At 52.0% G+C, this 12,553-nt stretch overlaps 1 protein-coding gene across 1 annotated transcript in view; it reads right to left on the reverse strand.

Moving 5' to 3' along the window:
* Positions 1-12,553, reverse strand: part of RAB11FIP3 (RAB11 family interacting protein 3) — an 85,715-nt gene that overhangs the window by 18,790 nt on the left and 54,372 nt on the right. Inside the window, exons 4-5 of the mRNA XM_036083487.2 lie at positions 5,352-5,563; positions 1,620-1,769 (exon numbers count right to left, since the gene is read on the reverse strand). Coding sequence (XP_035939380.2) covers positions 1,620-1,769; positions 5,352-5,563 — 362 coding nt within the window. The remainder of the gene's footprint in view (positions 1-1,619; positions 1,770-5,351; positions 5,564-12,553) is intronic.

Consider the following 12,553-nt stretch of genomic DNA (forward strand, 5'->3'; position numbering starts at 1 on the left):
GTTGATTTGTTTGTGGCACTGGCTACAGTAAAACTCAAAAGCCTCATCAGTGAGGATGCTGTGCAGCTTTGCGGCAAGCGGGTCGGTGCTAGAGAGACGAGAAGTGTCAGTTCAGGAGACAGTGAGGGCCCCCCAGGTTATCTGTGACTCCGTGGAGGGTCTGGACAGAAGCATGTTGTCGGGTACCAGGCTAGGGAAGATTCTGGCTCTTCCCTTTAGACCGCTGGGAGCCCACCTCCCTCAACGTCACCTCTAGGACTGGTGACACACACCAGCTCGAGCAGCAGGGGACTTGGCCACACACCTGCTCTTCCTGGTCAGGTGCTCAGAGAAACAGATGTGGCCCATGGGCTTTATTGTAAAACAAAAACCCTTCGTTAACAAGTAAATGGCTGGACACACTGCTTTCTCCTTTGTCAAAAACACATCAATGTGAGAGCAAAGCACAGGTGGAGTTTCTTCCTGTACTGTAGCTACTTTAAGAACTGCTCTAAAGTCCACCAGCCTCAAAAACGGTGCGTGCATGAGGAATCACCGATAATTTTGTCATTTTTAAGACCTTCCTTAAAAACTCCGGATTCTATTTGCCTCCCTGTGATCTAATCTCAATGGACTTTCGGGGCACTGGCGGGGCACCTACTGCAGGAAGAGGAAAGCCATGGCCCTGCGGCAGCGTTAAGACCTGCCGGCTTTTGGAAGCCCGTTTGGAAGTTCCATGTAAAGACAGGCTGATGGGAAATGTCAGTGGTAGTGCAGAAGTTACACGTGAGACAGAAAACAGTGAGAAGACCACGTGAGCGGCACAGACTAAGCAGACAAGAAAGATTACCAAGCTGGACAGACACATGTTTAGCAGCGCCCAGTCCTCCGCCTCTGCGTCAGCACCACCACGGATGTGCGTGTGGAGCGGAGAGCGGCTAAAAGCACGCACACGCGTCACTCATGCCAATTCCCAGACTTGCCACAGAGGCCCTCTCCCAGGCTGGGGGGTCCTCTGGGCCAGGGCAACAGTCTGGGCAAAGGAAGGGGCTCGCAGATGTGGGTTCAGAGATACTCGGCTTCTGCTGTCAGCAAAGAGAGAGGGTTTCAAGAACTGGCCACAAAGGGGAGAGGCAGCTGACGTGGACCAGGTGCTGAGCCAGGCAAGAGCCTCACCTAGAGAGGCAGGCACGCCCTCAGATGGGCTAGTCACCAGCCACAGGCCCCTTGTGTGGACACAAGTGAGGCCCTAAGTGGAAGGCAAGGGGGGAGGATCCAGCTCCATGAGGGAAGGTCTCACCCTTCAGGCCTAGCACTTCAGCTTAGTCAGCCAGAACTTCCCAGACAATTTGGGGACGTCTGATAATTATAAGGAAACGAATCCAAAGAATCATTTGCGATGTTAAAGCCTCCCACAGAGGCTGATCAAAGGGTACAAACTCGCAGCTACAAGAGAAATAAGGTCCGAGGATTGAATGTAAAACATGGTAACTACACTGTATTACATAACTGAAATTACTCAGAGTAGAACTTACATGTTCTCTCCCTCCCCCTGTCCTCACACACATTTACACACACAAATGGGTACACACATGTGCACACATGCACACACACACACCCGCAGTGCAGGGCTGCATTACCTGGGGGTAGGGAAAGCAGGGTCTCTGCAGCTGTGCTCCCCATTGCAGAGGGTCTCCAGGGACAGCTCGGCCTCACTGCCCTCGCCATAGTCCTCAAAATGCTCCTCGCCACCTATCACCGTGACGACGGACTGGCTGTGCAGGTGGGATCTGCAAAGGCAAAACACAAGTGACACACTATGACTTGTGGCCCCAGAACCGCAGGTGTGACGGTACCTTCCAGCAGAACGCGCCACCAGCCACGTGTCTTGAGTTAAAATGTTCCAGCAGCCGTGTTAGAAAGAAGTAAATGAACAGGTTGATTTTAACAATATATTTTAACTTATTCCAACATACCCAAAATATCATTTCTTATATTCCTTATTTTGTTGTTTTTTTTTTTTTTTTTAAGATTTTATTTATTTATTTGACAGAGAGAGAGAGAAGCATGAGCATGGGGAAGGGCTAGAGGGAGAAATGGACTCCCCATTGAGCAGGGATCCCGATGCGGGACTCAATCCCAGGACACTGGGATCATGACCTGAGCTGAAGGCAGATGCTCAACCGACTACGCCACCCAGGCGCCCTTATATTCTTTATTTTGTAACAAGTCTTTGAAATCTCGGGTTCGTTGTACACTTCCAGCACATCCCAATTTGCTCAGCAGCCCCACACATCATGCATTCAGCTGCAGAGACAGGCCCATGTCTCCAGCAAATGCACCCCATGCCTCTTCATACAGCCACTGGCCAGTGTGGGTGCAGACTTTTGCTGTGATGTAAAATTCAGAATAGCAGAGTCCAACCAGGCAAAGTAAAGGGCTTGCTAGCACCTGTCCTCCTCCTGAGAGGGAGATCACTCCTCCATACCGACCTTCCAGAGCACAGGGTCAAGGGGCCAGGCTAGATGCTTGGGCATGCCTGGAGATGGCAGAGGCTAAGCCAATGTCAGGGGACCCAGGGCTTCACCAAGGGCAACAGAAAACAGCTGTGATGTCATCAGCTCCTCCACCAGGGCTGGATTAAGCTCTTCACCACTAATCCACACAAGAATCTGAGAGCTGCCCCTTTCAGAAAAGGAAAGGGAGCCTCAGAGAGCCAAGTGACTGCCCCGCAGGCAGAGTCAGGGATGGAAATGGGTCTCTGTGCAAGTACCCCAGACCAACACGGCTGCTCAACACTCAGACCAAGTTCCAATTTCCCACCCACAAATGCACACACACCCACGGAGCAGTCCTGAAGCCACTAAGGACAAATCCCATGGTCCTACACGCACCCGCTTTCAGAAACAATGAAGCCTGAGTGAATTGAAATGGGGATGATCGCCGTACTTCTTACCATCTTCTGAAGCATATCCGTAAATATGGTTACACATAAATAAACGAGGGCGCCTGGGTGGCTCAGTGGGTTGAGCGTCCAACTCGATCTCAGCTCAGGTCTTGATCTCGGGGTCATAAGATCGAGCCCACGTCAGGCTCTGTGCTGAGTGTGAAGGCTGCTTGAGATTCTCTCCCTCTGTCTCTCCCCTCCCCACTCCCTCTCTAAAAAAAAATTTAAACGAAAATAAACAAATAAATAAATACAAATAAATGGAGCAAAATACTGTGTTCAAAGACTGGAAGACCTGATTTACTGTGAAGATGTTGATTCTCCCCAAATTAAGCTGTACCAGTACAACTCTAACCACAATCCCTGTAGAGTTCTTTGTCCAGAAACCAACAAGCTGATTCAAAAACTCATAGGGAAAGGCAAAGGGCCAAAGGCACCAACACAGCCTGGAGGACTGACATACAGACAGTACAATCTACAACACGCTGGAGTACAAGGACTGTGTGGTACTGATCGAGAATGGACAAACAGACAGACTGCACAGTCCAGACCCAGCCCCACCCACACTCAGCCACCTCACAGGACCAAGGTGACACCAGACAGTGAAGGAAGGAGGAATCTATTCAAAACTGAGGCTGAGTCGACTGGATACTCATTTGGGAAATGATCCCAACCTCACACCCCACACAAAAAATCAGTTATGGAGAGATTACAGATCTGAATATAAAGGTGAAAAAATAAAGCTTTTAAAAGAAAACAGAAGTAAACATCATAGTCATGTGAAGTAAGCAAAGATTTCTAAAACAATACAGAGGGGGCGCCTGGGTGGCTCAGTCAGTTAATCGTCCGCCTTCGGTTTGGGTCATGATCTGGGGGGTCCTAGGATCGAGCCCCACATCGGGCTCCCTGCTCTGTGGGGAGCCTGCTTCTCCCTCGCCCACTCCCCCTACTTGTGTTCCCTCTCTCGCTGTGTCTCTCTCTGTCAAATAAATAAATAAAATCTTAAAAAAAAATAAAAGAAAACGACAGCCCAACAGATCAGGAGATGCCAAATCACACCCATGGCCTGTTTCTGTAAGGTCGAATTGGGATACAGCCATGAACCGTAACCACACTGCACTTCACCAGCAAAGCCTGAGTAGTAGCCACTGAGACCATATGGCCTGCAAGCCAAAAAGTATTTATTATCTGGTCTTTTGCAGAAAGTCTGCAGACCCCTGCAATAAACAAATGGGTAAAAGACTTGAACAGGCACTTCACAAAAAAGATCTCCAAACGGGCAATAAACGCAAGAAAAAGTGCTCATCTGGGAAATGCAAGGAAGAAGCATCCCACACCAACACTGCAGAAGCCCACAGGCGGCGGGCAGGCAAGCACCTACGAGAAGCCCGGTCTGCACCCGGCCCACAGCCCAACAAGCATGCTGCAGACGCAGCCCTGTCCCAGCCCTAGGGACAAACAGGCCAGCGAGACACATGGTGTTTGCAGCCGCTTTGTTCATATAGCCAAAGCTGTCAGCGACCCTGATGGCCACCAGCAATGAATTAAAAAGCTACAGCACACTCACACAACAGGGTAAAACAAACGATGGACAACTATGCACAAAAATTCGGATGAACCTCAATAGCCACAACGTTAAGCGAAAGCAGCCAGGTGTACAAAGGCCACGATGCCATGTGGTCGCTCTGGCTGAGGCACAAGCTGTCATTACAGGCTAGGGCGCCGGCGAGGCTGCGGCCCGGCCGCACTCACATACCACTACCCGATGCTTCAGTTAAAGCGGAAGAAACAAAAACTCTGCAACAGCCAAACGAGCAATGAAATCAAATAAAACCAGTGGCACGAAATAAAACCAAACCACTTCCAAGGCTGCGAAGCACGATGGCTTCCCACCCAGTGCAGGGCAAAGTGCAAGCTCGCATCCCAGGTCCGCACCTATTGGACCTTCTGCCTCCCTCCACTGGTCTTCAAACACATGGGGACACCTGGAGGAGGGGCAGGGGGCATGGGGCACAGGAACAGAAGATCTGGGTAGGGGTGCGGTAAACACAAGCAGGTTCTAAGATCCTGCTGGGAGATGGGGCCTGAATATGGTGTCCTGCCCTGGTTTCTACGAACTTCAGTGAGAAACCAGGATCAAGTTTCTCTCTACAGCCAAGGAAGTTATGCCACGTGTACAACCAGGGTTATTTGTTGCCAGCAGGAGGAGCATCTCCTCGCAAGGCGGTCAGCTGTGGCTGACGGACGGCTCAGGACAGCGGGCGTGGGCTCACAGCAGGACTCCAGGCCACGCTGGAGGGTCCACATTCTTCCCAGGTCCCACAAGGATTCCGCACCACTCTCGGACACCAACCCCTCCACAAACCCCATCTGCCCACAGGACACAGCCACTCGGTGTCTTAGGAACAATACCCAGGGTACAGACCTGCCCGGGAGGAGCAGCAGAGCGCCCTGGCCGGGATCCTCCATGGCGTCCAGGCACTCGGAGGGCACAGCTGAGCCACCGGCGCTGTCCGCATCCCCTTCGGTCTGCAGCTCAGGGTGCACCAGGGTGCTCGTGTCCTCGTCGGTGAAGGTCTCACACTCACTGTAGGTGCTCTCAGACCCCATGTATGCGCTGTCTGTCACCTCGTTGGCCTAGGAGAGAGTGCCAGGGCTCAGTCCCATACCCTAAAATGACCACGTGTCCGTAAACCCCGATGCCCCACACCGTGCCCTACTGCAGGCATTGAAGAGACCACGTGGAGAGACAGCCTCAGGCAGGGTCCCAACCGCACCTCTAAGCAGAAACATTAGCTTAACGAAACAATCCATTATCTTTAAAAATGGAAACACATGTTCCAAAGCAGAAAAACTATAGACAATTCTGAAAGTTAGTTACGTGAGTGTACCTAAAACAGACAGAAGGCATCCCAGCACCATAGGATAAATCCCAGTGTGGCCACCCATGCTGTGGCTACCAGCATGGGAATTACTTCTATCCAAAGAATAGTATAAGAACATGCTAATTCGGGGTGCCTGGGTGGCTCAGTCGTTAAGGGTCTGCCTTCTGTTCAGGTCATGATTTCAGGGTTCAGGGTTCTGGGATCGAGCCCCACATCAGGCTCCCTGTTCAGCAGGAAGCCTGCAATTGTTGAGTTGGTAGGGGTGCTTGGGTGGCTCAGTCGTTAAGGGTCTGCCTTCTGTTCAGGTCATGATTTCAGGGTTCTGGGATCGAGCCCCACATCAGGCTCCCTGTTCAGCAGGAAGCCTGCTTCTCCCTCTCCCACTCCCCCTGCTTGTGTTCCCTCTCTCGCTCTCTCTCTCTCTGTCAAATAAATAAATAAAATCTTTAAAAAAAAAAACATGCTAATTAAAAAGTCACCATCAATATCCGTTATGTATGTTCAGGCTACTGCTTTGAAGTTCAATTACGTGGTCTAACCTCAAAATACTAACTCATCGATTATTGACCAATCCATTACAGTCACTGGTTAAAGGTCTACTTTCCACAAAACCTATCTTTGTTTTCACTTTTCTGGACCCAGCGCCCAGCACATGGCCAAGCATGCAGCACAGTGCAAACGACGTAAACCCAAAGATTCATTCAACAGGCCATTTTCAATTTATCATCTCAGCTTTAATTACAATGCAATTGCATTGATTAGGGTAAGTAGCCAACATTTCATGCTCAAAAGAATCCGAGGTTAACAACTTGAGAACAAGTAATATTCCAGAAAAGTAGTTGGAAAAGGTGCACTCTGTCCTGTCATTCTGATGTCACCAGAGGACAGTGTGCTCAGAAGTGCTATGGTAACAAAAAGTCACTGGTCCTCCACTAACTCTGAGGGCCTCTCATGGCCGCACCCCCACGGCGCCTCGCACCATCGAAGACGCACGAAGGGCCCAGGCCAAGCAGGAGGGATCCTAGTGCGCCAATGACAGGCCAGGGTCCATCCTCCACCCACCATCCACCAGCCCAGTGACCCCACAATGGGGTCCCAACCACTCCAAACCCTGTCGCCTCATCTGCAAAACTGAGATTAAGAGACCACACAGGCAGGTACGGAAAGAAACCTGGAAGACTGTGGGGTCACAGTCCCAGCTGTGTGTGCAGCCAGAATAAAGTGGAAGGACAGGAGACGCAGTGCATTACCTATGCTTCCAAGGGAAAACCCATCCTTCTTGGAATCTAAGGCAACTGAGGAACCCCTAAAAAACCCGCCCTTCAAATTATGAAGCCAAGAAATCACTTTCAGAGGCTCATCATCACTTAGCAGGTATCACTTCCTGCTGGGCTCAGGGCTGGCCCTGTGCTCGAGCTGTGGGCACCATGGGCAGAGACGGACGGTGAGGTAGGCAGGCATCCGAAGGTCAGGGGCTGGGCCCGCGGAGGAAGCACAACAGAGCAGGCACAAAATCCACAGCTGGTTCCTGATGTCTGCTGAGGGGTGGCTGCGGGTTTGCTGCCCAGACGGCACTGCACACTCACACAGGGGTGCTGCCCGAGAGTCACCCAAGGACAGGAGGAAGACTGCGCCACCCCGCCACTCCTTGTCTGCAAGGAAGTCCCATGCAGCCCTCCCTTCCTCAACCGCTCAGTCCTCAGACCCAGGAAGCAGGCGAGTCCCACACACCCCAAACCTCACCTAGCAGGCCCATCGAGGGCCCCGAAGACACTGACTGGGGACCCTGATGATTTCCTATAGGGAACAGAACTGAACTCTTGAGGTCAGCTTTTTAAAGAGCCAACTAACACCTCTGAAATAGCACAATGCTCCCCCCTGGCCGGCAGGGACCCCAGGCCCCCGACAGACAACTTAGCGTGTGCAAGGGCAGGCCAACTCAGCATGGAGCTGTGCCTTTTTTCCCAGGAAGGGAAGGAAGTCCAGGCACTCGGGCCTGCTTATTTCACCTGCGAGGAGCTCACAAGACTCGTGCAGCTGAGGCCAGGGCTGCAGTCCAAACCCTCCTTGGAGCTTGGACAGGACAGTTCAGGGTGGAAGTCACCCTCCGCTGACACAGAAACCGTGAGACAGACGCCGCACAACACCGACTGCCGCAGGTCGGGCACACACACTCCGTTCTAGGCAACTCCCGCACCTTCATCTCCTCACCCCTCCCACATGGAAGGAGAGTCACACACACGAGCACTGCTTCCCACGCCACTAAAGGCTCTTCAAGGTGGCACTTGCACCTTGTTTGCCTCAAATTATAAAGAAACAGTACCCTGGAGGTCCCGTCCCCACACCGCTACTCCGACCACTCAGACACCTGGTGGGGGTGCCAAGCAGTCAGCAGCCTGAGGGGATCAGGAGCTGCTCACCCCCAGGATCTGCCCTGAGTAAGTGTCAGGAAGCCAGGCAGTTCTCCAGAGCAGTTGGCTAAACATCTGCCTTCCACGAGAGGCAAAGATCACCGCAGAGCACCTCCCCCGTAGCCTACACAAGACACAGGACCAGCTCACATACCCGGCCCATCAGCTTCTATTTGCCACCACACAGGACCCAACTTTGCCCAGAAGCCCACAAATCTATGCTATCGTCTTTCAAAATACTTACAAGTTGCAGACGTTAAGATGAACTCATTGGAAAATCAAAGTGCATCTGGAAAACTCTGCCACATGTTACTATTACCTTCACCGGTGAACAAAGGACCTGCTGATGGACACGGACACCGGTGTGGCCAACGCTGCCCGGTATCCTCACTGCCCAGGTCATGGTCCCTCTGAGGGACACCAACTGCTCCCCTCACCCTCGGGCGCGAGCCCGGACAGCCTCAACGGGCCTCACCCGGCTCCACACACCGGCTCTTGGGGATGCCCTCCCCACAGTATCGCAAACACTGGGGATTGCTGTCTAGACCAGGCGTAGCTTCTTGCAACTAACCTCGTGGCCTTCTATTTGCTAGTTTGCTGAGGTTTCAGCAAAACCTGTGTGCTCACCTGAAGGTACATCACACCTTGGAAAAAGTTTAACCTGCTCCCAGACATGCTCCATTAATCCTCCTGCTATGCTGACCAGGGAAGGGGGGCAAAGTTCAGGAAATGTCCCTGTTGGGTTTTTAACAGACCGCAAAACAGTGGCTTTTTTTCTTGATTTTCAAACCTCTGTTGTAACAGTTTGCACAAAAGACACAGTCTCCATCATTTTATTAAGGCAGCTCTGTCCTCTAGAGGCCTCGGTGAGAGAAGGAGGGAGGAAAAGAGGAGGCACAGCGGGACAATTCTTATCATTTCTGTTTGTGTCTGTTCTCTGTGACCCTCCCATTGCCCTTCCAGAAACCCTGACAGATGAGCTCACCCCTGCACGCTGCAGGGGCCTTGGGCACTCCACCCTCCCCCTCTGCATTCCAGTGAATGTGACAAATCTTACTTAGTCCTCACCCCGTCCCCCTCTTCTCAGAAAGGCCACATCAGTAACTCTCCCAGAAGGTGTCTCAAGCAAGGAGCCAACAGGAAGCAGAGGAGAACCCAGGAGCAGTCCAGTAGTGAACTGCCCCACACTATTGTGTGTCCGGCCAGGAAGTCAGCACAAGGCTTATTTATCGCTGAAGATCGCCAGCAGAGGGTCTCCAAATGGGATATTTGGGTGTAATGCACATATTCTCCACTCATATTTTTATTGAAGTTTGAGATTATAGGATGTGCAAGATTTTTTAAAAGAACATCTTTCTATAAGTTTCGCAGTACCTGGTTCCAATCCCCTGAAAGTTACATCTAAAGATCGTAAAAAGCATAAAAAGACATGGAAGAGCCTTAAATGCACATTACTAAGCAACAGAAGCCCGTCAGCAAAAGCCACACATTGGATTCCAACTCTGTGACATTCTGGAAAAGCCAAACTATGCAGATAGCAGAAGATCAGCTGCTGCCAGGTGCTAGCGGGGAAAGCGGGATGAATCCAGGGAGCTGAGGGTGCTGAAGGCAATGAAACTCCTCTGTGTGATACTACATGGTGAACACATAACTTTGTACATTTGTTAAAACCCACAGAATGCATGGGGTGCCTGGGTGGCTCAGTTGGTGAAGTGTCTGCCTTCGGCTCAGGTCATGATCCCAGGGTTCTGGGATCAAGTCCCGCATCGGGCTCCCTGCTCAGCGGGGAGTCTACTTCTCCCTCTCCCTCTGCCTCTCTCCGCCCCACCCCACCCCACTCGTGGTCTCTCTCTCTCTCTCAAATAAATAAATAAAATCTTCAAAAAAAATTTCTAATCAAAAAAACCCCCACAGAATGCATTAACACCAAGAGAGACCCCTAATGTAAACTATGGACTTTTGTTAACAACAATACATCAATACTGGATCATCAAGTATAACAAATGTACCACACTAATTAATACAAGACATTCATGATGGAGAAAACTGTGACTATGTGTGTCAGGGGGATGGGGGGCGGGGAGGGGGGAAGAATGGGAACTCTCTGTACTATCTGCTCCATTTTCTGAAAAGCTAAAACTGCTCAAATATAAAGTATTAATTATTTTTCAAAAGTAACAACAAAAAACGTAAAAAGAAATGTTTCCTCCTTTCTGGGGGAAAGAAAAAATCAGAAGCATCCCTTTTGCATTCTTTGAAACATCGGTTCCCACTGTGCCTTCTGAAGGTGACATGAGCAAGGTGGGAGCCAGAACCCCCAAGGGCACACACAGGCGGCAAGACCAGCACAGAGGATAGGAGGGGGCCAGAGTCAGATAGGACCCCCTGCCCACTCTGCCCAGGGTTCAGGAAGCAGCCCCAGCCTCAGAGGCTCCCACACTTTTGGGCCAAACGAGCTCTTTAAGTACAAAAGGTGTCGATGCCTTTCACTACCCTGAGTAACAAACTCCCTGTGTTAGTGTCCTAGGCTGCCAAACTACCACAAACTGGGTGGCTGAAACAACAGAAACGGATTCTCTTGGTTCTGGAGGTGTCAGCAAGGTTGAACTCTTCCTAAGGCTCCAGAGGAGGCTCCTGGTGGCCCCAGGCAGCCCCGGGCACGTGGCTCCGTCCCTCCAGCCTCCGTGGCTCCTGTGTGTCTCCTCCTCCTAAGAACACCTGTCATTGGATTCAGGGCCCAGCCTACTACCCAGCAGGATTTCATCTCAAAACCCTCAACTTAATTACATCTGCAAAGACCCTTTCTCCAAATAAGGTCACGTTCACAGGTTCCGAGTGATCATATCTTTCGGGAGACTACCATTCAACGCACTATACCCACCTCCACATGAAGTGTGAGAAATTGATATAACGCCCTAGTAGAAACCTGAGCAAGGGACGGAGTGGAAGATGCTAATGCAGATGCTCAGGTCTGGCTCTGCTGGAAGGTGATATAAAGGTCTGAGGCTCACTGCACAAGTGTCTGCATAAGTGTCGCGACCCCCCAGATGCTCCAAACAAGGAAAGAAGGACTCCCGATCTAAGGTGCATTCCTGGAAAATCCGAGGTGTGTCAAAGTACACCTTGTGCAAAGGGAGCCGGCCCTGCTCCGGTGAGGTAAGCAGCCTCTCCCCACCACAGGGTCTGGCAGTTCATGTGACAGGTGACACATCAGAGTCCTGCACGCCTGCAGCCCCTCACCCAGCCACACAGGCCTGCAGCCAGCACGTGCCCCAGTTGGCACCTGGCCTCCAACGCCCAGACAGGCCCTGGCACCCCCAGGTCACATACACACAGAACAAACACACCAATCCTGCTAAACAGGATGCAAGGCAGGGTGGTCCCTGCCCCTGGGGGGCTCAGACCCGGCTGGTACTTCAGGACAAAGCTGTGAGTGCTGAATCCTCCCCAGTGGCCCAGAGGCCTGTGCCATCAGAAGTGACAGTCAGAAAGTGAACCCACGTTATCTGAGGGCTGACCAATGCCTAAAGCAGCCCCTCGGAGCCGGGACACAAGACCCCAGAGAAAGTAGTGAACTCCTGTGGACTTTGGGAAGCTGCCTCGTGCAACCACCATTTTACCAAGGCGCCAAGGCTCACGGCCACCGCATCACAGCCCAGCACTGTTCCCTGCACCCCTCGCTGGGCAACAGCTCTTTGGGTGCTCCGGAGTTTCTGATGTATATTTTTAATAAGCAAATTTCCACATCCAGCCACCTGGGCTATCCCGGCATCTGCCCACCTCTCCACTGGTGGGACACAGTTGTGCGGCCCGTCTTGTGGCTGTGCTCACAGACCTCCTCCCTGCCATGCAGAGAACAAAACACCTGCAGTTATAGGTGACACCAGGTAACCACAGCAACCGTCAGGGCAGGTGGCAAAGGAGCATGAGGTGTTAGAAGTCCCTAAACCCAGAAAATGATCTGAAATTTGGTAAAGCGAGAACTTCACAGCACATCCCCCGCTCTGGCTTTGCTTGGCAGCCTGGCAGAAGGTGACAGCAACACCACTGGAGAGCCCTAGCAGCCCAGCCCGTCCCTCTGCTGACAACAGGCCCCAAGAGGCCGTGCCATGGCCTCCGGTGAGCAGCAGCACAGCACACAGCTGCTGACCTCCTGCCAGAGCCACGAGCCCCCAGAGCTCCCAGCCGAGTGCGCAGGCCTGCAGGGTGGGCCTGGCCCTGCCCTCCACGGCACTTCCTGCACCACTAGCCCGGGCACCACTACGTGGAGCAGGACTCAGAAAGCATAAAGGAAGACATGTCACGTCAAACTCCCTCTCATCCCCTCAGTG

Source organism: Halichoerus grypus, chromosome 6, assembly GCF_964656455.1.
Source record: "Halichoerus grypus chromosome 6, mHalGry1.hap1.1, whole genome shotgun sequence".
NCBI classification, from domain to species: Eukaryota; Metazoa; Chordata; class Mammalia; order Carnivora; family Phocidae; genus Halichoerus; species Halichoerus grypus.